The 22,076-nt window shown below is 47.4% G+C and overlaps 1 protein-coding gene across 1 annotated transcript; it reads right to left on the bottom strand.

The window, feature by feature from the left end:
* Positions 1-5,489: 5,489 nt before the first annotated feature.
* On the bottom strand, positions 5,490-16,774 carry CLEC4F (C-type lectin domain family 4 member F). Its single transcript, XM_024756425.1, has 7 exons — positions 16,699-16,774; positions 15,746-15,862; positions 15,328-15,423; positions 12,145-13,263; positions 7,274-7,425; positions 6,253-6,371; positions 5,490-5,634 (listed from the first exon to the last, which is right to left on the bottom strand). The coding sequence occupies exons 1-7, from the start codon at positions 16,772-16,774 to the stop codon at positions 5,490-5,492; spliced, it is 1,824 nt and encodes a 607-aa protein (XP_024612193.1).
* Positions 16,775-22,076: the final 5,302 nt, after the last annotated feature.

Raw genomic sequence — 22,076 nt, 5'->3', positions numbered from 1 at the left:
GTGGGACATATTATTTAATACTGGCTTCTACTTTTCTTTGCGTAAGCTAGGAAAACCCTAAAAGAAAGAAATGCATACAAATAAAACAATAAATCCATCTCTACATATATCTATATTGCTATAGCTGCAAAATACCAAGGAATCAACTATCAGGAAATCAAATCTAGCAATATATTAAAATAATACTATAACCAAATAGGTTTCTACTCAAAAACTGCAAAGATAATTGATCATTAGGAAATTACTAATGTAATTTATTATACTAACATATAAAAGGATAAGTTTTTTTAATGGTTTATTTATTTATTTGGGCCACACTGCACAGCACGTGGGATCTTAGTTCCCAGACCAGGGATCAGACCCGTGCCTCCTGCAGTGGAAGCATGGAGTCCTAACCACTGGACTGCCAGGGAATTCCCAAAAGGATAAGATTTTAATTAATATTTTGGTATATACTGAAAACCCATTTGACAAAATTCAGTATCCATCCTTAATTTAGATAACCTCTGGTTATTTGGAATTAAAGGAAATTTCCTTCACTTTATAAAAGGTAATTATCAGAAATCAACAACAAACAACTTAATGTAAAACTGGAAATAGTCATATTAATGTCAGGAACAACACAAGCATGCCAGCCATCACCACTACTAGTTAACATTTTCCTGGAGGTCTTACCAATACAGTAACAAAAGAAAAAGAAATAAGATATAAATTCCAGAAAAGTACAATTGCAGTTACCATTACTTGCAAATAATGTTTTTTATCCAGAAACCCAATGCAGTTAACTAGAAAAAAAAAAGAACTAGAGTTCTTGCATATGTATTCAATAACATGTTTTATATATGATAAATATGCAAAATTAATAGCTTTCCTCAATACTATAATATCCTATTAGAGAATATAATGAGTTTTCTTTTGAAAGAGGTAGATTCAATGCCCACATTCATGTCTGTTTTCTCTGAAGATCTACTATAATGACAGTAAAGGAATAAAAATAAGAAACACCCACAATGACAAAGAGAATGGAAGAAAAATCAACAGCAGATAAGAAATTTCAACAAAACTTGGAAGCTGGTAGTGGGTGGATGAGTGGTAACTGAATCAGCAGAACTGAGAAAATGGAACTCAAACTGGCACTAGTGAGCAAAGTGAATAAAAATGAGGACAACCCTAGTAAGTTCACAACCCTGAAGTAGCAGTTACCTCTGAAGGCAGGGGTGCAGGGCAGACTAAAAATTGGAGAATCAGTTGAAAGTTTTATGAAGACCATTTAGAGCTTACACATCCCCTCCTCCACCTCCTGTAACTAGGCAATCCCCTGCACTGCAGAAGGGCAGTTTATATCCAGAGAGGTCTGCACAGCCAGACTGAAAGCAGGGGCACTCAGGGGCCATCTCTGTACCAAAGAGTGAGATGCCTAGACCCCTTTCCCCTCTGCGGAAATGCTGGCAGTTGAGCTTCTATTTCCCAAATGTTTGGGGAATTCCTTTCTGAAGAGCCCTCCACGGCCATTGGATTAACTGCAGCAGGGATGCTCCAGTGAAAAATCCAGCTAACCACCTTATGCCCTTTAGTGAAACCCACCAATAACCAAGCCCCGCCCACAAATGGATCTAAAAATTTTTGAAAAAGTTAAAGGGGGGGCTCACCCTTCTGGATAACAAAACGTATTATAAAGCTACAATAATTAAAGCAATGTGGTTCTCATAAAAGAAAATGAGAGCTCATGGGAACGTTGCAATCAAGAAACTTGTAAGTACTCATCAATAGACAATTGGCTTAAGAAGATGTGGTATACTGTGTATATGCTGTCTACAAGACACCCACTTCAGATCTAGGGTCACATACAGACTGAAAGTGAGGGGATGGAAAAAGATATTCCATGCAAATGGAAATCAAAAGAAAGCTGGAGTAGCAATCCTCATATCAGACAATATAGACTTTAAAATAAAGACTATTACAAGAGACAAAGAAGGACACTACATAATGATCAAGGGATCAATCCAAGAAGAAGATATAACAATTGTAAATATTTATGCACCCAACAGAGGAGCACTTCAATACGTAAGGCAAATACTAACAGCCATAAAAGGGGAAATCGACAGTAACACAGTCATAGTAGGGGACTTTAACACCCCACTTTCACCAATGGACAGATCATCCAAAGTGAAAATAAATAAGGAAACACAAGCTTTGAAAGATACATTAGGGGCTTCCCTGGTGGCGCAGTCGTTGAGAGTCCGCCTGCCGATGCAGGGGACATGGGTTCGTGCCCCGGTCCGGGAAGATCCCGCATGCCACGGAGTGGCTGGGCCCGTGAGCCATGGCCGCTTGGCCTGCGCATCCGGAGCCTGTGCTCCACAACGGGAGAGGCCACAACAGTGAGAGGCCCACGTACCACAAAAAAAAAAAAAAAAGATACATTAGCAAGATGAACTTAATTGATATTTATAGGACATTCCATCCAAAAACAACAGAATACACTTTTGTCTCAAGTGCTCATGGAACACTCTCCAGGGTAGATCGTATCTTGGGTCACAAATCAAGCTTTGGTAAACTTAAGAAATTGAAATCATATCAAGTATCTTTTCTGAACACAACACTATGAGACTAGATATCGATTACAGGAAAAATTCTGTAAAAAATACAAACACATGGAGGCTAAACAATACGCTACTAAATAACCAAGAGATCACTAAAGAAATAAAAGAGGAAATCAAAAAATACCCAGAAACAAATGACAATGAAAACACGACGACCCAAAACCTATGGATCCAGCAAAAGCAGTTCTAAGAGGGAAGTTTATAGCAATACAATCCTACCTCAAGAAACAAGAAACATCTCAAATAAAAAACCTAACCTTACACCTAAAGCAATTAGAGAAACAAGAACAACAACAAAAAAAAAAAAACCCGGAAGTTAGCAGAAGGAAAGAAATCATAAAGATCAGATCAGAAATAAATGAAAAAGAAATGAAGGAAATGATAGCAAAGATCAATAAAACTAAAAGCTGGTTCTTTGAGAAGATAAACTAAATTGATAAACCATTAGGCAGACTCATCAAGAAAAAAAGGGAAAAGGCTCAAATCAACAGAATTTGAAATGAAAAAGGAGAAGTAACAACTGACACTGCAGAAATACAGAGGATCATGAGAGATTACTACAAGCAACTCTATGCCAATAAAATGGACAACCTGGAAGAAATGGACAAATTCTTAGAAAAGCACAAACTTCCAAGACTGAACCAGGAAGAAATAGAAAATACAAACAGACCAATCACAAGCACTGAAATTGAAACTGTGATTAGAAATCTTCCAACAAACAAAAGTCCAGGACCCGATGGCTTCACAAGCAAATTCTATCAAACATTTAGAGAAGAGCTAACACCTATTCTTCTCAAAGTCTTCCAAAATATAGCAGAGGGAGGAACACTCTCAAACTCATTATATGAGGCCACCATCATCCTGTTACCAAAACCAGACAAAGATGTCACAAAAAAAGAAAACTACAGGCCAAGATAACTGATGAACATAGATGCAAAAATCCTCAACAAAATACTAGCAAACAGAATTCAGCAGCACATTAGAAGGATCATACACCACGATCAAGGGGAGTTTATCCCAGGAATGCAAGGATTCTTCAATATACACAAATCAGTCAATGTGATACACCATATTAACAAATTGAAGGAGAAAAACCATATGATCATCTCAATAGGTGCAGAAAAAAGCTTTCAACAAAATTCGACACCCATTTATGATATAACCTCTCCAGAAAATAGGCACAGAGGGAACTTACCGCAACATAATAAAGGCCATATATGACAAACACACAGCCAACATCGTTCTCAATCGTGAAAAACTGAAACCATTTCCACTAAGATGAGGAATTATACCGTATGCTAACACATATATATGGAATCTAAAAAAAAAAAAAACAATGGTTCTGAAGAACCTACGGGCAGGACAGGAATAAAGATGCAGACGTAGAGAATGGACTTGAGGACACGGGGAGGGGGAAGGGTAAGCTGGGACGAAGTGAGAGAGTGGCATGGACATATATACACTACCAAAGGTAAAATAGATAGCCAGTGGGAAGCAGCCGCATAGCACAGGGAGATCAGCTCCGTGCTTTGTGACCACCTAGAGGGGTGGGATAAGGAGGGTGGGAGGGAGACGCAGGAGGGAGGGCCAACGGGGATATATGTATACGTAGAGCTGATTCACTTTGTTATACAGCAGCAACTAACACAACAATGTAAAGCAATTATACTCCAATAAAGATGTTTTTAAAAAAGTGAAGAAACCATAAAAGAAAAAGCCAAAGGAAAAGCCAAGAGAAAAAAATGAATAAAAACGGATTAAAGTCCACTTCAGCCAAATATGTCATAAAAGAACAGGTTTCTAATTCTGGTCATGATGGAGTCACTGGACCAGCCCTTCTGCTGTAAGCAACCTGAAAACTGGACAAAACACATGCAACTATTGTTTTCAGACATCGGATAACAGGCAGAACAAAACCAGGATTTGACTGGATGAGCCCAAGACCCTCCCTGGATTTCTTCCTGGTGGATTTTTCCAGACCACAGTGCAGGGGAAAGGGTGCCACACAGGGCGCGGCAGTCTCACTAGGCTGAGGAGAGAAAGATGGGAGTTTGGGGAGACTGAGCATTCCAGAATTGGGGAGCAGAGTGGAAAGGAGAGTAATGAAGAGAAAGAGCTCCAGAACTTTGCATGGCATTCCCTGGGCAGGCCTACGATGGGATTCCAGTATTTGCTGCAAAATAAAATTGGTCTAGAAATTCTCATTCTAAGCTGAGCTGGCAGAAAGCTGAGTCCCTGGAAGGGTGAATGGGGACAGGAAGAGTCAGAGAAATGGCTCTGAGGGTTAAAAGTCCGAAGACAAGATAAAGCCAGCAACCCGAGAGAAATGAGTTCTTGGAGTTATTTAAAGGGCTAGAAAAATCCAGCTCCAGCCCCATCTTCTACAAAGAAAGTACAGAGAACACCTGGGGTGTCTATGACTTTCTGGGAATTTGTACCCCTACCAAGTCCCTGTAGTTTGTGTTAAACCTCTGCTGTTTTCAACAAACCAACTGGAAGTTCCTAGCTATAAAGCCCTTAAACAAGATATGCCTGTTTCAAGACAGAAGGTACCCCAAGGGAAGGAGAACCAAGGCAGGGAGCAGCAAGCCTGGCAGCTGTCACAGAGACAAGTCCAAACTTTCGTTCATCCGAGTATTTATTGAGGACCTGCTGTCTGACAGGCCTGTGCCGGTTGCCAAGGGAGATACAGAGGCAAAACAAGGCTCTTGCCTTGAGGAGATATTTCTTGTGCTGGGTCACATGAGGTAAACATGTTGGAAAGATTTTTTTTAAAAGGACAGGGCAGGAGAAACAAAGGCCAAATGGAAGGCCCCAGAGAGCCAGCTGAGTTCAGAGGCTCCCAAGGCATCCTGGAGAAGGGGCTCAGCTCCACCTGCCTTCAGGCTACATCTGGCCCACGGGCTTCTCGCAGACCCACTGGTAGAGGGCGGTACAGTACATGTCATTCCACTTCCTCCTCATGTGAACACAGTCTTCCGTTTGCCCATTCTCGTGTCGCCAGTTGTCCGGCTGACTCTTGTCCCAAAACCTGGAAACAAGAGGGCTGTATTCTGCTAGATGAAAGAAGTGTCCCTTTGCCCTGCTGTGGCATAAGGAGCTGAAGTGACACAGGTCCCTAATACCCTGGTAGCCCCAGGATGGGGCCAGTGGTGCCCTCAGGATGGCTCTGCTGAGGTTGTCCTTAGTTACTGAGAATGGAGGGATGGGAAGGGTGTCTAAAGATGCAAGTCCCCACCCCAGAATTCATATTCAGATACCTTCAGATGGGGGCAAAGCTCCTTGGGACCAGGCCTAAGTAGTAGGGTATAGGATAGGCAAAAACAAACAAAACAGAAAGACCCACTCATATTCTGCCTGCCAGCCCCAGGACCTGTCCTGTTCTGACGCCCCCGTTTAGGAGTCCAGGCGAGGATCACAGCTATGCTGGTGTACACACACATCATACACACACCACACACATGATACACACACACACACAACACCCACACAATCAATATATACACACACATCACACACACACATCGTACACATATATCACCCAGAACACTAACACTTCATGGGCAGGGATACACACACAGGACAGAGTCTCTAGCCAGACCTGCCCAAGACAGTGCCTGGGACAGCACCAGACAGTGGCTGGACTCACGCACTGCTCCTGGCACTATTGAATGGTGTGCCATCCGCCCAGCGCCAGAAGCCCTGCAAATCGCTGTCAGTGAGGCCAATCCAGTGGTAAGAGGCACTTGTGAATTGTATCAGAAATGCCTGTGGAGGAAAAGCAGGGTCGTGTGACCTTGTGTGAGGAGCTTGTTCACCAGGCCGCATGGAAGAGGGATCCAAGCCACGCCCTCCCTAGTCCCAGGGACATGAAGCCCACTTTCCAGGAGCTGGGCCCCCTCCCTATGCGTTCCATGGTTTTCCAGATCTAGGCCAGCAGCCAGGTCACCTCAGGGAAGTCCAGCTCTCCCATGTTGACCTGGTGAGGAGTGTGGCCTTACTGGGACAAAGACAGATCTGGTCACAGTTTTTTTAAGATGTGTTTTACAAAATAGCATGTCCTTTGACGGACAGACAAGAACAGTCTCAGGAGAATCACAAGGGTTGGACAGGTCTGTAAGTTAAATTTGACCAAACATACAGTGGGCCCTTGTCAATAACCCTAGTAACTTCTGATAAGAACCTTCGGCATATGGGCCACTCTGGGCCTCTATTGCCTTTGGTGGTCCTCAAACTCATATGTGTGTCTTGTCTTCCCAAGAAGCCTGCATCTTCTGCTCGTGGGCCTTCCATAGCCATCAGATGAACTGACATTAAAATCAAGATTGACAACTAGAGAGGAAGACTGAGAGGAAAATGAGGGAATGGGGAGGGAAGGTTGCACCCGACACATTAAGGGCAGTCACTTGGTGCCATCTCCCTCTGCCCTTCCTCTCTGCTGACTCCTCTGGGTGTCTCCCTCGTTCACTGAGGACATTGGGGTTTGCTGTCAGTGCTTGTACGTCCAGAGCAAGATGCTCATCACAATTCAATGAATATTTGCTCCCTGACTGACAGAGGAGGCATGAAGATCTCTGCCATGCCCACTCCAAGAGGGGGAAGGCCAAAGCGCCAAAGTCCCTGATACCACATCAACCCCAGCAGCACCACCCCAAGCCCACAGCTCTGACCTGCTCCTCCTCAGAGGTCACCGAGGCCAGGTGGGCTCCCCGGGACACACAGAACTGCTCAGCCTCCTGCCAAGTCTTCTTGGAAAGAGAAAAGTAATACAAGCTCCCGCTGTAGGACTTCCAGCCTTGCAGGATCAGCTGGAGGAGTTGATCTGGAGCAAAGGTGGGGGAGGAGAGAGAACCAGGAGTTGGCTGTGGATCCTGATCTGTCCAGGGACTGACCACTGAGGGTCACAAGCCCATGCAATTCTTGATGCCCAGTGCTACAGGGGCACGGTCTGGGAGGGTTCACCCCCAGCCCACTGCCCAGTAGCAGCTCAGGACATCTGGCTCCATCACTCCGGGGATATTCAGACAGCTCTGCCACCCAGCAATGCTCTTTCGAGGCTCCTGCTTCCCAGCTATACCACTCTCTTTCCCAACTCATTGCTATCACCTGACAGTTCTCTGCACCTCGATTCCTGCCATTTCCCTGGGAGAGTTCACAGCCAACCTGTAGCTTCCCTCATTTCCTTGACTCCACCTCCATCCACTTCAGCTGCCCACACCCAGGACCACACTTGGGACCTTTTCATCCCCTGGTCTGCCTGACCTCACAATTCCAGACTCTAATAGCTCATCCCGTGAGCACACGCCCTGATTCGTTCAGCTGTTCCATCTCTCCTGTCCTGACACTCTCTCTTCTTTAACAGCCTCCTCATCACAGCTGCTTGAAATGGTGCCAAAATAGACTCACTTATTCATTCATCTATTCTGTTCAACATTCCTCAACTTCCATGAATCAGGGACTGTTATAGAGAAATCAATAAGGCATGATGCATGCCCTCAGGGAAATCACTGTCTAGTAAATGAGACAGATGCTCAAAACGGTGTTGAAGATGCATTCATTGAAAACCATTGCATGTTAGAGGCACAAAAGAGGGTGTGGTCTATTTCACCTGGGCTGGGAGCGGGGCTCAGGAAGGACACCCCAGGTGAGAGGTCACTTGAGCTGAGTCTTAAAAGACTGAGGAAGAGTGTTCCAGATAGGCAGTGCCAAGGAGAGCATTCCAGGCAGGGGACAGAGTAGTTGCAAAAGCATGAAGGTGTGAAACAGCATGGCATAGCCTGATCTGTTCGAGTACCGGAACGGTCAGTGCACAAGGGATGGGAAATGAACACGGACAGGTTCACCAGCGCAAAATCGCACATCCCATGTAAAGGAGTTTGGAAGATTTTTCCTGTGAGCAGTGGGAAGCCCTGAAGGGTTTTCAGGAAGGATCATGGTATGCTTAGATTTGCACTGTAAAAATGTCAGCCTGGTAACGTGTGGATGCTCAACAGGGAGAAGGCAATCTTAATCGGACCAGAGACACCAATTACAACACAACTGCAATGTCTGAATAATAAATGGTGAGTGTGTAAACCAGGGGTTTTCAAAGTGTGGTCCCAGGACCGGCAGCATCAGCACCTGGGAACTTGGTAGAAATGCTGATTCTCAGACTCACCCCAGACCAGCTGAATCCAAAATTGTTTTTTGACAATCTGCGTTTTAACAAACTCTCCTGGTGATTCTGATACACTCCAAAGTCTGAGAAACAGCAGTCTAAACCAAGGACTAGGTAAGCTACAGCCTACCAGCAGCTTCTTTTTATAAATAAAGTTTTATTGGAACACAGCCATGCCCTTTAGTTTACAGACTGTCTTTGGCTGCTTTATCATTACAACAGCAGAGATGTTGCAACAGAGACTGTTCAGCCAAAAGCCCAAAATATCGACTGTGTGGCCCTTTAAGAAAAAGTCAAACTAATGGTTCTCAGCCCCCGACTGCCCATTAGAACCACCTAGGGAGCTTTTAAAAAAACTCTGATGCCCAGGCTGCATCCCAGAACCACCCCTCTCCCCAACGAAAAGTCAGAGTTCTGGAGGTTCGTTCCAGGCATCATTTTTGAAAAGCTCATTGGGTGATTCCAGTGTGTCCCCAAGGTGGAGAAGCATTGGTCCGTACCAAAGCAGTAGCAAGATAAAGGAGGGAGTTAAGAGGACAGCATAAGAGAGTCATTAAGAAGAGAAGACTTCCAGGCTTCTGACAGAGGGCAGCAGAGCAAAACAGTAGAGTTGGTCCTCAGTGTTGTCTGTCAAGCCCCTCATTTGTCAGCCCCATCTTTTCAGCAGATGCTCCAAATGGCCCCCTCCCTCAAAACTCCCTCCCTCTTCTCTCACCAGGAATCTCCTGCTCTGCAGAGACACCACTAAGTATCAAGCTCCCTCAGTGTCGTGTACCCACATCTGCAAACCTGGGTGAACATCTACTTCCACACCTCCTCCCCTCCCAGCCTCAGAGATTCAAGTACTATCCCAACCCTTCAAGTCCAATCACTCAGCTGTGCATTTCATTCTCTCCTCTCTCTCTCTTTCTGTCTCCCCCCATCCACCACTGTCTCCCCAATCCCACCCCACCCCACCCCCCGGGTCTCTCTCTCCTTCAATCTCCTCCCTCTTCGCTGGTGCCTTTTTCTGACCCGCAGATCAAGCCTATCCTAATTTAGAAAAACCCTCTCAAGGAAGTTCACCAAAATATTAGCAGTGGGTTCTTATTGTAAAAATAGACATTTTTACAGAAATACAAGTTGTCATAGTCTCACCTTTCTATTTTTCAATATTTGCCACATTGTCTATAATTAATATGTAAGTTTTGTGATATTAGTATGAAAGATACAGGTTGTTTTTTAATCCCCCCTTCTACCCTTCCATCCCCTTCACCTTGGCCTCATCTCTCTCCTCTTCTCAGCTAAGACCCCTGAATGACTTGGGCACCTGATCTCTCATTCACGCCCCACTGACCATGGTCTGGCCTCCAGGCCACATACAACTCTCCACTGAAACTTTATTCCAATGACTTACTAATTGACTGAAGTTAGCGGTTGCTTATTGATTTTTTTACCTGGCCTCTCTTAGATATTTGCCAGAACTAGCCACTCCCTTCTTGAAATGCTCTCCTTCCTTGGCTTCCCCAACTGCACATCTCCTAGTTCTCCTGCCTCTGAGACTGCCTTCTCCACTCTCCTTCAAAAACACCTCTTTCCCTTCTTGCCACCTAAAGGTTGACTTCCTGTTTCCACCCTCAGCCTCCTCCTCACAAAACGTTTTATCTCATGCAAACTCCCCACTCCCACTGCCACAACCAGAACCAGCATACCCAGGGCTCCTGCATCTCTGTGCACAGCAGGGCCCCTCTCCTACACTCCAGACAGACTGCAGATGATGGCCACTTGAATATCCCCAAAGCATCTCAGACTCAGCATGTCCAAATCTTGCTGCTTGTCTTCCTCTTTTATTCCCTGTCTCAGCCTGGAGACCCATCTAGCCAGCCCCCTTGAAGCCCTTCGATAGATCCTCATTTCCTGAAGGACAAAACCCCAGCTCAGGGACTTCCCTGGTGGTCCAGTGGCTAAGACTCTGTACTCCCAATGCAGAGGGGCTGGGTTCAATCCCTGGTCAGGGAACTAGATCCCACATGCCGCAACGAAGAGTTCGCATGCTGCAACTAAAGAGCCCACGTGCCACAACTAAGATCCAATGAAGCCAAATAAGTAAACATTTTTTGAAAAATTTAAAAGTACATTTAAAAAAAAAGAAATCAGAGGCCTTCCGCATCTAGCTGGTGTCTCTCCAGGTCTGCCTCCCTTCTTCACATAGTGTTTTTCCAGCCACAGTCATCAACCCACTAATGGGTTGTACTGAGGTTGTAGGGTTTTTTGGAGAATAGATTATAAAATAATATTTTATAATAATAATGAATAATATTATAAAATATTAAAGTAGATTATAATCTATTATAAATAATATTATAATAATAGATTATAAAATATTACCATTCATGTGGTAAAAGTTTTGCTTTCTGAAATATGTGTGTGTGTGACACATAATTATACTGGGTCACAATATAAGATGGATTTCATGCTGTAGTTACATTCAAAACAGTTTGAAAGCCACCACTCTGGCCCCTGGCTACTGTCTTTTCAGCCTGTGCCTCACCAACCACCCACTTGGCCACAGTCCAGTCAGACAGAACTGCCTGAAGTTTCTGGAACCTCATGGTTCACATCTCCATGCCTGTGACCTGCTGTTCCCTTATCCTGTCTGCTCGGCGAGCACCTACTGGTCCTTCAGGACTCAGTTCAAGGGCCAAATTACCATCGAAGCATCTTTTGATCCTTTCTGCCCCAGAAGATTTCCTCCCCCCTTGGAAGATCCTTGTCTACACCAGAGGACATCAGCCCGGTGAAGATCCCTTCTTTTCCTTCTTTTTTGCTCCTCCCCAACCCCAGTTTTTAGACCTGCTCCCAACATAGCACCTCTTACGCCTTTTGTGCAAGGCTGCTCTACCCGCCTGCAAGCTTCAAGGGTAGGCATCACATCTTGTTCATCTTTATGCTCCTGACACATCCTAGGGTCTCAAAACATTTTTGTCAGATGAATGCAAGAATGCTGGGTACTTCGTTAAATGCTTTATATGTGTTAATTCATTTGATCCTCACTGTGAAGCAGATATTAGTGTCTCCACTTTGCAGGTGAGAAAAGTGAAGCTCAGAGAAGGTGAACAACTTGAGGAAAATCACAGCATCTGGGCTAGCAGGAAGTCGGAAATAAGGCTGTCTGGCCCTGCTAGCACACTCTGTCCCTGTTACACACCTCCACCAGATCTCATTTGTTTCCCAGATGTTTGTTTTGTCACTCTGGTCAGATGATAAGCAGGGATTATGCCGCCTTTGGTGGGGTCCAGACCCCCTCCAGCACCCACACTTCTTCCCAGGGGGGTACATGTAGAAGTAATCAAAAGGCTGAAGGGACAGGAGACTCTACCCTCCCCAGCCCCCCCTCCAACTTACTTTGGGTCCTCTGGAGCTGTTCCTGCGAAGCAGACGCTGCGCGGAGGGTCTCCAGGCTACCCTGCTCCTCCTGGATTTTCGTAGTCATTGCTTTGGTGTTCTCCAAATCCTCTTTCAACCTGTGGACCTCAGCTCTGGCCTCCTGCAGATTTCTCTCTAACATCCGGGTCTTGGAATTTAAGGCCGCAGCATCCTTCATTCCTTGTTTTAAGGTCTGTATCTCTTGGCTGGCGTTTCTCAAAAGACCATCTAACACCTGAATCTTGGATCTTAAGGCAATGGTGCTTTCTAGCTCTGTTTTTAATACTCGCATCTGAGCGTCTGTCTGTTCCAGGCGACCATTTACTGTTCGGGTCTGGGCAGTGACAGTTTCCAAATCTCTTTTTAACAGGCGAGTCTCATCGCCAGCCCTTTCCAAATGACCTCTTAATACCTGAATCTCAGCACTGGTGTTGCCTAAACTGCCTTTTATAAAGGTCTGGGTCTGGGAGTTTAAAGCATTTGTATTTTGCAGACTTCTCTTTAGCTTCTGCATCTCAGCAGCAGCACCTTCCAAACTACTTCTTAAAACTTTCTGCTGGGCCCTTAAATCATTGACACTATCCAGATTGCCTCTCAAAACATGGATCTGGGCATTAACATTCTTTAAACTACTGTTTGCCAATCGGACCTGAGCATCTGCCGTTTCTAACCCTGCCTTCAACACCTGGATCTCCGTGTTGGCATTTTCTAAGCCTCTGCTTAACATATGGAGCTCAGTGCTAGTGTTTTCTAAACCGCTTTTTAAGAAACTCTGGATCTGGGAATGTGAAGCTTGTGTGTCTTCCAGATCTCCCTTTAGCTTCTGCATCTCAGAAGTGGTCCCCTCCAAGGAACTTCTTAACATCTGGGTCTGGAAACTCAAGGTGCTGGCATCCTTTAAGATGCCTTTTACCATCTGGAGGTCAACACTGGCATTTTCCAGATGACCACCGAGCATCTGGATCTGAGAACTGACATTGTCCACCCTGTACGTCAACATCTCGATCTCCGCACTCCAGGTGCTGGAAATCTCCACGTGCCCTTTAAACATCTGGATAGCCTCTTGCAGCTCTGCCTCCCTGCCAAAGTGGTAGGGATCTGGAGGGAGGAAATGGAGAAGGCAGCTAAGAGGCCCATTACATAGGGAAGCCATTCATTACATGGGCCAACCAGAGTGTTCTTAAGATTTCCAAGGGAAATGTCTATGGCACAGCCCTGAGTTCTCCTCAAGCAGCCTGTAACCACCCAGACCCTGGGAATGGCCACCTGAGAATGTAAACCCAAAAATGAAATAAAGGCCTACTTAACTATCCCATGTGAACTGGGGAGCAGAAGGATTGAAATACTTGCCTACTGGATTATTTTGCCATTGTAATTGAACTTGAAAATAACTGATTATATCATTGACAGCTGTTGATGTTTAATTCTACTGAAATTTCACCACTAGATGGGTCATTACGGTAAAGAAAATAGGTAAGAATAAAGCCCATATTTAGTCCTACACTGTATTTGTACACTAAGCGTGAAGCCTCTTGATACACAATTTTTACTACCTAAAAAACATGTAGGCCAGGGCTTCCCTGGTGGCGCAGTGGTTGAGAGTCCGCCTGCCGATGCAGGGGACGTGGGTTCGTGCCCCAGTCCGGGAGGATCCCAAGTGCCGCGGAGCGGCTGGGCCCGTGAGCCTTGGCCGCTGGGCCTGCGCGTCCGGAGCCTGTGCTCCACAACGGTAGAGGCCGCAACAGTGAGAGGGCCACGTACCGCAAAAAAAAAAAAAACATGTAGGCCACAAACATAGAAATTTTAGAAAGTTTCTGATCACAAATCCATGGGGTAAAAAAAACAGAAACAAAATAAAATAGGTACTCGTGGAGGAAGCATTCTGCTCAATGCACAAGGCTATGGTGGAAGTCCTCCAGGTGACACTGAACCCTGAGCTGCAACAGCCTTTTAAAGGGCTGGCACCCCCAATGTTATGTAGGGCAAGGGTCCCTATAGAACCATTTGAGGATGTGGGAGACCTGAGTGAAAGGCTTTGGTCATTGGGGTCATTCAAGGAAACACTGTAGCCCCTTCCATCTGCATGGCTTTTCCCACCAAACCCACCTGCAGCTGTCTCTGGTTCTTCTATCACCCTCTGTGAACCTCATGAGCTAGGATATAAGTTCAGACATTCATGGTGTGAGGCTCCCATTCCAACCTCCTTTCAGGAATAGGGAGAAGAACCCAAGTAGGCAAGGACCCTTTCTGGAGGATTCCTACCCTATTTCTAAAGCCCTGCCTAGGTAAGTGTGTGAGGCCTCAGCCACTGTGCTGAGGTAAGACCAGGAGGGCCTTAGATCAATGGAACAGAATAGAGAATCCACACATGTATGGACAATTGATTTCCAACAAAGATACAAAGGAGAAAGGATAATTGTTTCTACAGTTATATACCCATATGCAAAAAGAAAAAATGAACTTCAAACCAAACCTTGCATCATTATTCAAAAAATTAACTCAAAATTAATCATAGACCTAAACGTAAAACCCAAAAACGATAAAATTTCCAGAAGGAAACATAGGAGAATGTCTTTGTGACCTTGGTATAGGCAGGTTTCTTAGATACAGACCAAAAGGACAATCCATAAAAGAAATAAAAAGTGGATAAATTGGACTTTAGCAAAATTTAAATCTTGTTAAGAGAATAAAAAGACAAGCCACAGACTAAAAGAAAATATTCGCAAATCACGTGACTGATAAAGGTCAAAAAAAGAGTATGTACTATCAATCCTTTTATATAAAACTCTAGAAAAAGCCGAGTAATCTATATTACAGCAAGCATGTCAGTGGTTGCCTGGGAACGAAAGGAGGAGAAGAGAGGGAGGATGACAGAGGATACAAGTGACCTTTGCGGGGAGGACGTTGAATATGTTCATTATCTTGATGGTGATGATGTTTCACGTGTTTATACATATGTCAAAACTTAGTTTGTAGGCTTTAAATATGTACACTGTATTATGTGCCAATTATACCTCAAAAAATCCATTAAAAAAAAAAGCAAGATAATGCCTTTCTGTGAGGAGCGTGGCCCTGAGGGTATCAGGGAAGAAGCGTGTCCGAAGGGTCTGGGCATCCAAGGTTCCAGCTCCCTCCCACCCACCCCCTACTGTGGCTACTTACAGTCGTGTGCCTTGAGGAACTGCCCAGTACTGTTGTCTTCCGGAAACTCTTGGAGGGAGGCGTATGTCTCCAGTGCAGGTCTTCGGTGCTGTAGAGCTGAGATACCCCATTCCCAGGTCGGCATAATCCCTCAGCACTGAGCCTGGAGGAACAGGCTGCCCTACCTCCACTCAGGGTTCCAGAGGGGATGCGGGAAGATGGCACCAACGACCCCTCAGAGCTCCCCTCATGGGCCTCATCTCTTGGGAGGCTCCCCTTGGACAGGCCTTGGTCAGGTCCCAGGAAAGCTCTGGTGTGGGCCTGGGACTAGAGGTGGAGTGACCCTCCTGGGAGTAGAGGGCGTACATCTGGGGCTCTTTGGGACCTTGATGCAGGAAGGAGAGACAGTCAGCCGAGTTCGGGTCACCTAGGAGCTTACCCACAATGCAGAGAGCCACAAGAGAGGAGACCACGGTCGCGGCCACAAAGGCCAGGATGGCCTGCAAACGCCTCGGCATCTTGGGGGCTGCAGGAGCCACTGCCCCGGGGTCCAGCCCTGCAGGGGAGAAGCCAGGGTCCAGGAGGAGACTGTGCTATGCGGGCAGACAGGCTCCGCTTCTTGGGCTCCCTCTCCTGGCTGCCCGCTGGGGCTGAGAACACTTGCTACACTTACCGTGGGGAAGGGCAATGAGTGCTCGCAGACGTGCACCAGGGCTCGTGGAGGCTGTGGTAGCAACATAAAGGCTAAGAGAAGACCACAGCCTGGAGCCTGGAAGGCGTGCACAGGGCACAGAACCTGGCGCAACCAAGGTGTCGTTTGAATGAAAGCAGAAGGAAGAGAGGGCAGGAGACCCAGCAGGAACTCTGACCTCAGCGCCCCAGGGTCAGCCTTGCTCCATCGATCCTGACCGGAGTGAGACGCAGAGCCCTTGGGGGCTGACATGGGTCAGTCCTGGAGCCTCCCTGGCTGGGTCAGAAAGTCCCCCATGGGTGTCCTAAAAAGGGCTATGCCTGGGAGTCTGGGGGCTGAGTGTACAGGGAAACCCACTAGAAGGGGGAGAGACGACAACCCGGAGTCCCGAAGGCCTCATGGGACCAGCCCAGTGTGCAGAGATGGGATTCAAAACCAGTCCCCCTAAATTCAAAGTTCACTCTCTTTCTCTTGCCAGGTTGCCATCCCCAAGGAAAAGGGTCCGGGGAGATTTCACATGGAGACTGGGTGTGGGTCACAGGCTCTCTGTCCTCACCTGCCGCACCTTCTGCCCTGCCTGCTAATTCTGGAAGCTGAGCCAGCACTGAGCCTGCCAGACAGGGGCTGAGGAAACTGGCGGAGGGCTGGGGCCCAGCAGGCCGGTCCCTGGTGAGGACGGGCTGGGGCCCCAGTTTTCTCACCTCGGGAGCACAGGGAGACACTCTGGTTGCCTGTGCAGAAGCGGACCTCGTCACCCCTCATCTCTGCTTCCTTCATCCTCCAGTACTACTCCCTGCCCCGGGCTCCTAAAGGTCACGCTGCGGGCCAGCAGTGGTGGGAAGTGAAGCTGCGATACCCGGATTTATATGCTCCTGAGTCATTCCTAACCAGCGCTGCATGTCTCCCTCCGCTGCTGACTTTGCAGAAGCGCCCCATCTGGGCTCTTCCCCTCAAGTCTCCCAGGCGCCAGTCTGCACCCCCATTCTCCCGCTCCCTCAGCACCAGCCTCTGCTCTCCCCCTCAGGCCCATCCTCCCCCTCTCCGTGCTCCAGTGTAGCCCCAAACACTAACCTCTGCTCCAATGTCACAGACACTTTTCACCGGCCACTTAGGAGGGGGTCAGGGGTTCCTTCTCAGCTTTGCAGAAAAAACATCCTTGTGACCCATGGCTGACTTAATCCCAGCCCCAGACGCTCTTAAATAACAGGAGATCAGGTAAGGGAGGAAGCTGGGTCAGTGTAAGCAGGTGTTTGCAGGTCAAAGGAAGGGCTGAGGTGACTCTCTGCCCACTCGGGACCTCACACCTGGCATGACAAGAAAGGGATTCTAGTGGAATAAAAAACATATTTCGTCTCAATCCCGGTCCCTAGAACAGAGCTCCTAAAATGCTTGGAATTTTCTGAGCGACAGGAGTGTCTTGTTTTTCAAAACAAACCCTTTTCAACAACACTTGAGTTTATGGTAACAAGGGGACTGAGAATACACCCCTAGATAGCATCTAGATGGGAGATAGTCTCAGAAAGACTAAACTCTCACCTCTCTTATTGGGTTATAAAAGCTCATAAACACCAAGAGAGATTCAAGGAGTTTTCAAGAAGTTTCCTGGCTGGTGAACACGCCTACATACTAGAAGGGCGTTGCACCCCACCTCCATGCGGACAGAGGCTCCCATGCTGCCAGGCCCCTTCTGTACCTTTGTACCTCTGCATGGGGCTCTTCATTTGTATTGTTCATCATAAACTTTAATAGTAATTACAGGGCTTCCCTGGTGACCCAGTGGTTGAGAGTCTGCCTGCCGATGCAGGGGACACGGGTTCGTGCCCCGGTCTGGGAAGATCCCACATGCCACGGAGCGGCTGGGCCCGTGAGCCATGGCCGCTGAGCCTGCGTGTCCAGAGCCTGTGCTCCGCAACGGGAGGGGCCACAGCAGTGAGAGGCCCGCGTACCGCAAAAAAAAAAAAAAAAAAAAGTAATTACAGTGTTTTCCTGAGTTCTGTGAGTCATTCTAGTGAATTATCGACCTGAGAGGGGTCATGGGGTTCCCCAGATTTGCCGTCATCTGGGCAGAAGTGTGGTTGCCTGGAGAGCCTGCTTGCACCTGGCATCTGAAGTTGGGGCGGTCTTGTGGGACTGAGCCCCTCACCTGTGGGGTCTGTGCTAACTCCAGGGGTGAGTGTCAGAATTGAATTGAATTGTAGGACACTCAGCTGATGTCAGAGAACACCACACATCTAGTGTCAGAAGTGATGTCAGAAAACATCAAAGAGGACCTAACGTAATCCAAGATCTCACCCCAAGCTGACTGCATCCGTGCTCCCCTCAGTTGATCAGGTTCAGGACTAACTCAGAAGAAACCGCGGGGTAAGCCAATGTGCTGCTTTACAATGAGACCTGTAACTCCCAGGAGGAACAAACACTGCGTCAGGGGGTTCCTGCTGCTTCTGGACCAAGACCTAGGAGTGAGCCATCCCAGTGGAGCTGTGCAGCCCCAAGTCCCCACCCCCATGGGGGTGACCAGCCGGACAGAATCAGTAGCCCCAATGGCTGGTCAAGGCAGCCCTCCTGACGTCAGTTCTGAGGATGACGGCAGATTCTCGCTCGTCGGTTCCCCATCAGTCCAGAGTTACAATCTTATCGAAATGGATCACATTTTTTTAATCTCATGAAAATCTAATTATGTCTTTGTCCCCTATCTCACCAGCGGCCCATTTACGAGATGTCAGTTTCCTTGCAAGTGGCTTATTCCATCCAAATTGTGTTGATTTCTCCCGTTTTCACCTTCAGTCCCTGCATCTTATTCCCATAGTGTTTTCCCAAATGCTGGAGTCAGCCTCCCATAGGGCCCCGAGCACCACCTGAGAAGCCCACCGTCCGGCTTCCGTGGTGGAGAAGCCACACTGAACGTGCCTCCTCCTGCGGCCAGGCCAGGAGAGCAGCTTAGGTCCAGCAGGAGCCTGTGCCATGGACGGCCACTGTCAACGCAGCCACAGCCAGCCGGGAGCACAGCTCGTCGGCAGGGCGAGGAGGGGCGTGCCTGCCTACACCCAGCTCGTGGTGCCATGGCAGTGTGTGTGTGTGTGTGTGTGTGTATATGTGTGCATGATATGTATGTGTATGTGTTTATATGTGTGTGTGTGTGTATATATGTGTGGTGTGTGTATATGTGTAGGTTTATGTGTGATGTGTGGTGTGCATATATGTGTGTATGTTTATGTGTGGTGTGGTGTGTGTGTGTGTGATATGTGTATGTGTTTATATGTGTATATATGTGTGTATATATGCGTGGTATGTGTATATGTGCATGTTTGTGTGTGTGTGTGGAGAATACAGAGTCACCATCCACAAGCCTGCTACCTCCTGCCAGTTGAAAGCTGAGCAGAGAGGAGAGGACACAGGAAAATGTGAAGTCCATAATAGCACTGCCTGAGACCCCAGGAGTGTCCAAGTGGGAGGGGAGATGCCAGAGGTACCCCCCAAGAGGCTTGTAAGAGGCCCAGGGGAGCAGCAGAAAAGAAGGGGCCTGCCTTGGTTTCTGTTTCCCCACATTCAGGAAGGGCCCACGTCAGCCCTCTCAGGAGCTGTTTCCTCCTGGGCCTGAGAAGCTGAGAGAACCTCAAAAGCAGAACTTTGGAGAACCCTTGCTCAGCTAGAAGGACGAGGTCTGGGCCAGGAAGGGGCACCGTCCTCCAGGCTTGATCAGCAGGACTCCTCCTCTCGCCCCCTTCCCTGTGCCCAATCCCCTCCCCACTCCAGGCTCCCAGCTCTTATTTCTCCCACAAAAACGTAATCTGCCAGCAGGAAAGAAGCACCAGGAGGTTTCTTGCCAAGAGGTTTCTCTGTTCTCTGGCCAGAAAAAAATCAAATGGACATCTTATACATTAACACTTAGAACCACTCATTGGTCGGGACCTCTCACAGGTTGGTTGTCCCGGTGTCTGCTGAATGGTACAGGGCCGTCCTCCTAGAGATGCAGACCCTTAGCTTCAGACACCCCAGAAGTTTTTGATCAGCCATATCAACCCCTGACAACACAGGGTGAACAGCTGGGAGTGGCTGATCCCGCAGTTTTGATGGAAGGAAGAGACCCACGGCTGCAAGCAGGGCCCTGGGCAGCTGTGAACTAACAGTCTCCCTCCTTCAGGCATCTCTCCTGGGATCAGTCTTGAGAACCATCCTGCCCTCGTGCTCAGTCTTCTGGCAGGGGTGAGGCTGAGCCCGTACCCAATTCCCAGGATTAAGCCTATGGCTCAATCAAAATAACCCATGTCCCTGACCTCCATTACTGCTTCAGGGCTGAGCATGTGACCCAATGCTGGGCTTTTGTTGTTCTTTCCTCTGAAGTTACAGAGCTGTGAGGTTCTAAGCTTGGAGCTACCCAGATCACCATTGGGGAGAGTCCGCCTGGCATCAGCGCCAAAGCAGAGGCAGCCAAGGGCAGGGCTGGAGACAGATAGCTTTGTGGCATGATGTGAGAAAGAGAAAAAAAGAAGGAAGGAAGGAAGGAGGGAGGGAGGGAAGGAAGAAAGGAAGGAAAGAAGGAAGGAAAGAAGGAAGGAAGGAAGGAAGGAAGGGAGGGAGGGAAGGAGGCAGGGAGGGAAGGGGAAGAGAGGTGAGGGGAGGAGAGGGGAGGGAAGGGAGGAAGGAAGGAAGGGTGGAAGAAAGGGAGAAAGAGGGAGGGAAGGAGGGAGGAAGGAAGAGGGAGAGAGGAATGGAGGGGAAAGAAGGAAGATAGATAGATAGATACATGGATACATAGATGCATAGAGAAATAAAGCAGAAAAATAAAATATTATAGCATGTACCTGTTCACAAGAGCTAGGATCAGTCAATCAGTAAGAGTGGGTCAAATATTTTTTCTCCTCTTCTTTGTATTCAAATACAGAAATATAGATTTTTCAATAGCATTTCATTGCAGCATTCAGAGTAGGCATGTCGATCATTGGTAGCCTGCAGAATCAGAAAAATATATATAATACTATAATAAAATAAATACACAACTTGGATGAGATAAAATTCTCACCCATCCTTGGCTCCCAACTTTCCAGCTTATAATGGAAACAATCCTGGAATTTCATTAGACATAGTATCGTGTCCATGACCTGAGACAAGGGCTAAAGCTCTGTCAATGCTGAACTTCTTGGGTAAGGACCCACTGCCAGCAGAAGGGCAGGTACCCATGTAGTGACCTCACTGGAGAAGTAAGCCCTGCCTGCGGGGGTAAGTGAGCCAAGGTCACACGGCAAGGCAAAGCAGCAGCCGTCCCAGTTTCCTGAAGGGAGGAGGGCCTGGCAATGCTACGCTGCTTGGTTACAGAGTGGGGCACAGACTCCAAATAAAAATACATCCTCACTGACCCAGGCTCCTTCAGTTTGCAGTAAAAGCAATGGGCAGGGTCATGGGGGCAGGTCGTATCGCAGGGTACACGGGCACAGGACCCAGGAGTGTCAGGAGGGCTGGACTGCATCTGAGGAGATTCCAGGAACCTCAGCAGCCTGGCTCTTGGGCCTTCACTCTGCTGCCCTCCCCTCTGTGTCTCGCCTATTCCCTCCTCTGCACCATTCTCTTTTCTCTGCCAGATATATTCCCCGTGTGCTTTGCTTCTCTGCCTCACAGCTTCTGCGTATTCTTAGTTTCTGCAGGTGCCCCATGGTGGCCCCTCCAGCCTTTCTCTAACTCAGGGCCCTTCCAACTCAACTTCTCTCTGTTAACTGCCTCAATCCCTGGGTATTTCCAAGTTCAAATTCTTTTCCAGAGAAGTGGTCAGAGAGTCCCATTCATCCCTTCACATCAGAACCAACCAGAGATTCCTGGCCAGCCTTGTTCTTATGGCTTCCTATTTACCCCAGTGGTGAGTGTCTTAGTCAATTCAGGCTGCTATAGCAAAAACATCACAGTCTAAGAGGCTTACACAAGAGAAATTTCTTTCTCATGGTTCTGGAGGCTGGGAAATCCAAGATCAGGATGCTGGCAGACTCAGTCCCTGGTGAGGGCTCTGTTCCTGGTTTGCGGATGGCTGTCTTCCGTTGTAAACTCACAGGATGGAGAGCAGACAGAGAGAGGCAAGCTCTCATGTCTCTTC

Source organism: Neophocaena asiaeorientalis, unplaced genomic scaffold (genome assembly GCF_003031525.2).
Source record: "Neophocaena asiaeorientalis asiaeorientalis breed wild unplaced genomic scaffold, Neophocaena_asiaeorientalis_V1.1 scaffold303, whole genome shotgun sequence".
Taxonomy (NCBI): Eukaryota; Metazoa; Chordata; class Mammalia; order Artiodactyla; family Phocoenidae; genus Neophocaena; species Neophocaena asiaeorientalis.
Note: the sequence above shows the minus strand (reverse complement) of the source record. Positions and strands in the feature narration are given on the sequence as shown.

Bases quoted from the DNA above. Each gene is read 5' to 3' on its own strand.
- CLEC4F (XM_024756425.1), bottom strand. From the start codon at position 16,774: ATGAAGGAAGCAGAGATGAGGGGTGACGAGGTCCGCTTCTGCACAGGC. The intron at 15,863-16,698 runs GTGAGAAAACTG...TCTCCCCTGCAG, and splicing joins TGTCTCCCTGTGCTCCCGAG to GGCTGGACCCCGGGGCAGTG. The intron at 7,426-12,144 runs GTAAGTTGGAGG...CCTTTGCTCCAG, and splicing joins ACAGCTCCAGAGGACCCAAA to ATCAACTCCTCCAGCTGATC.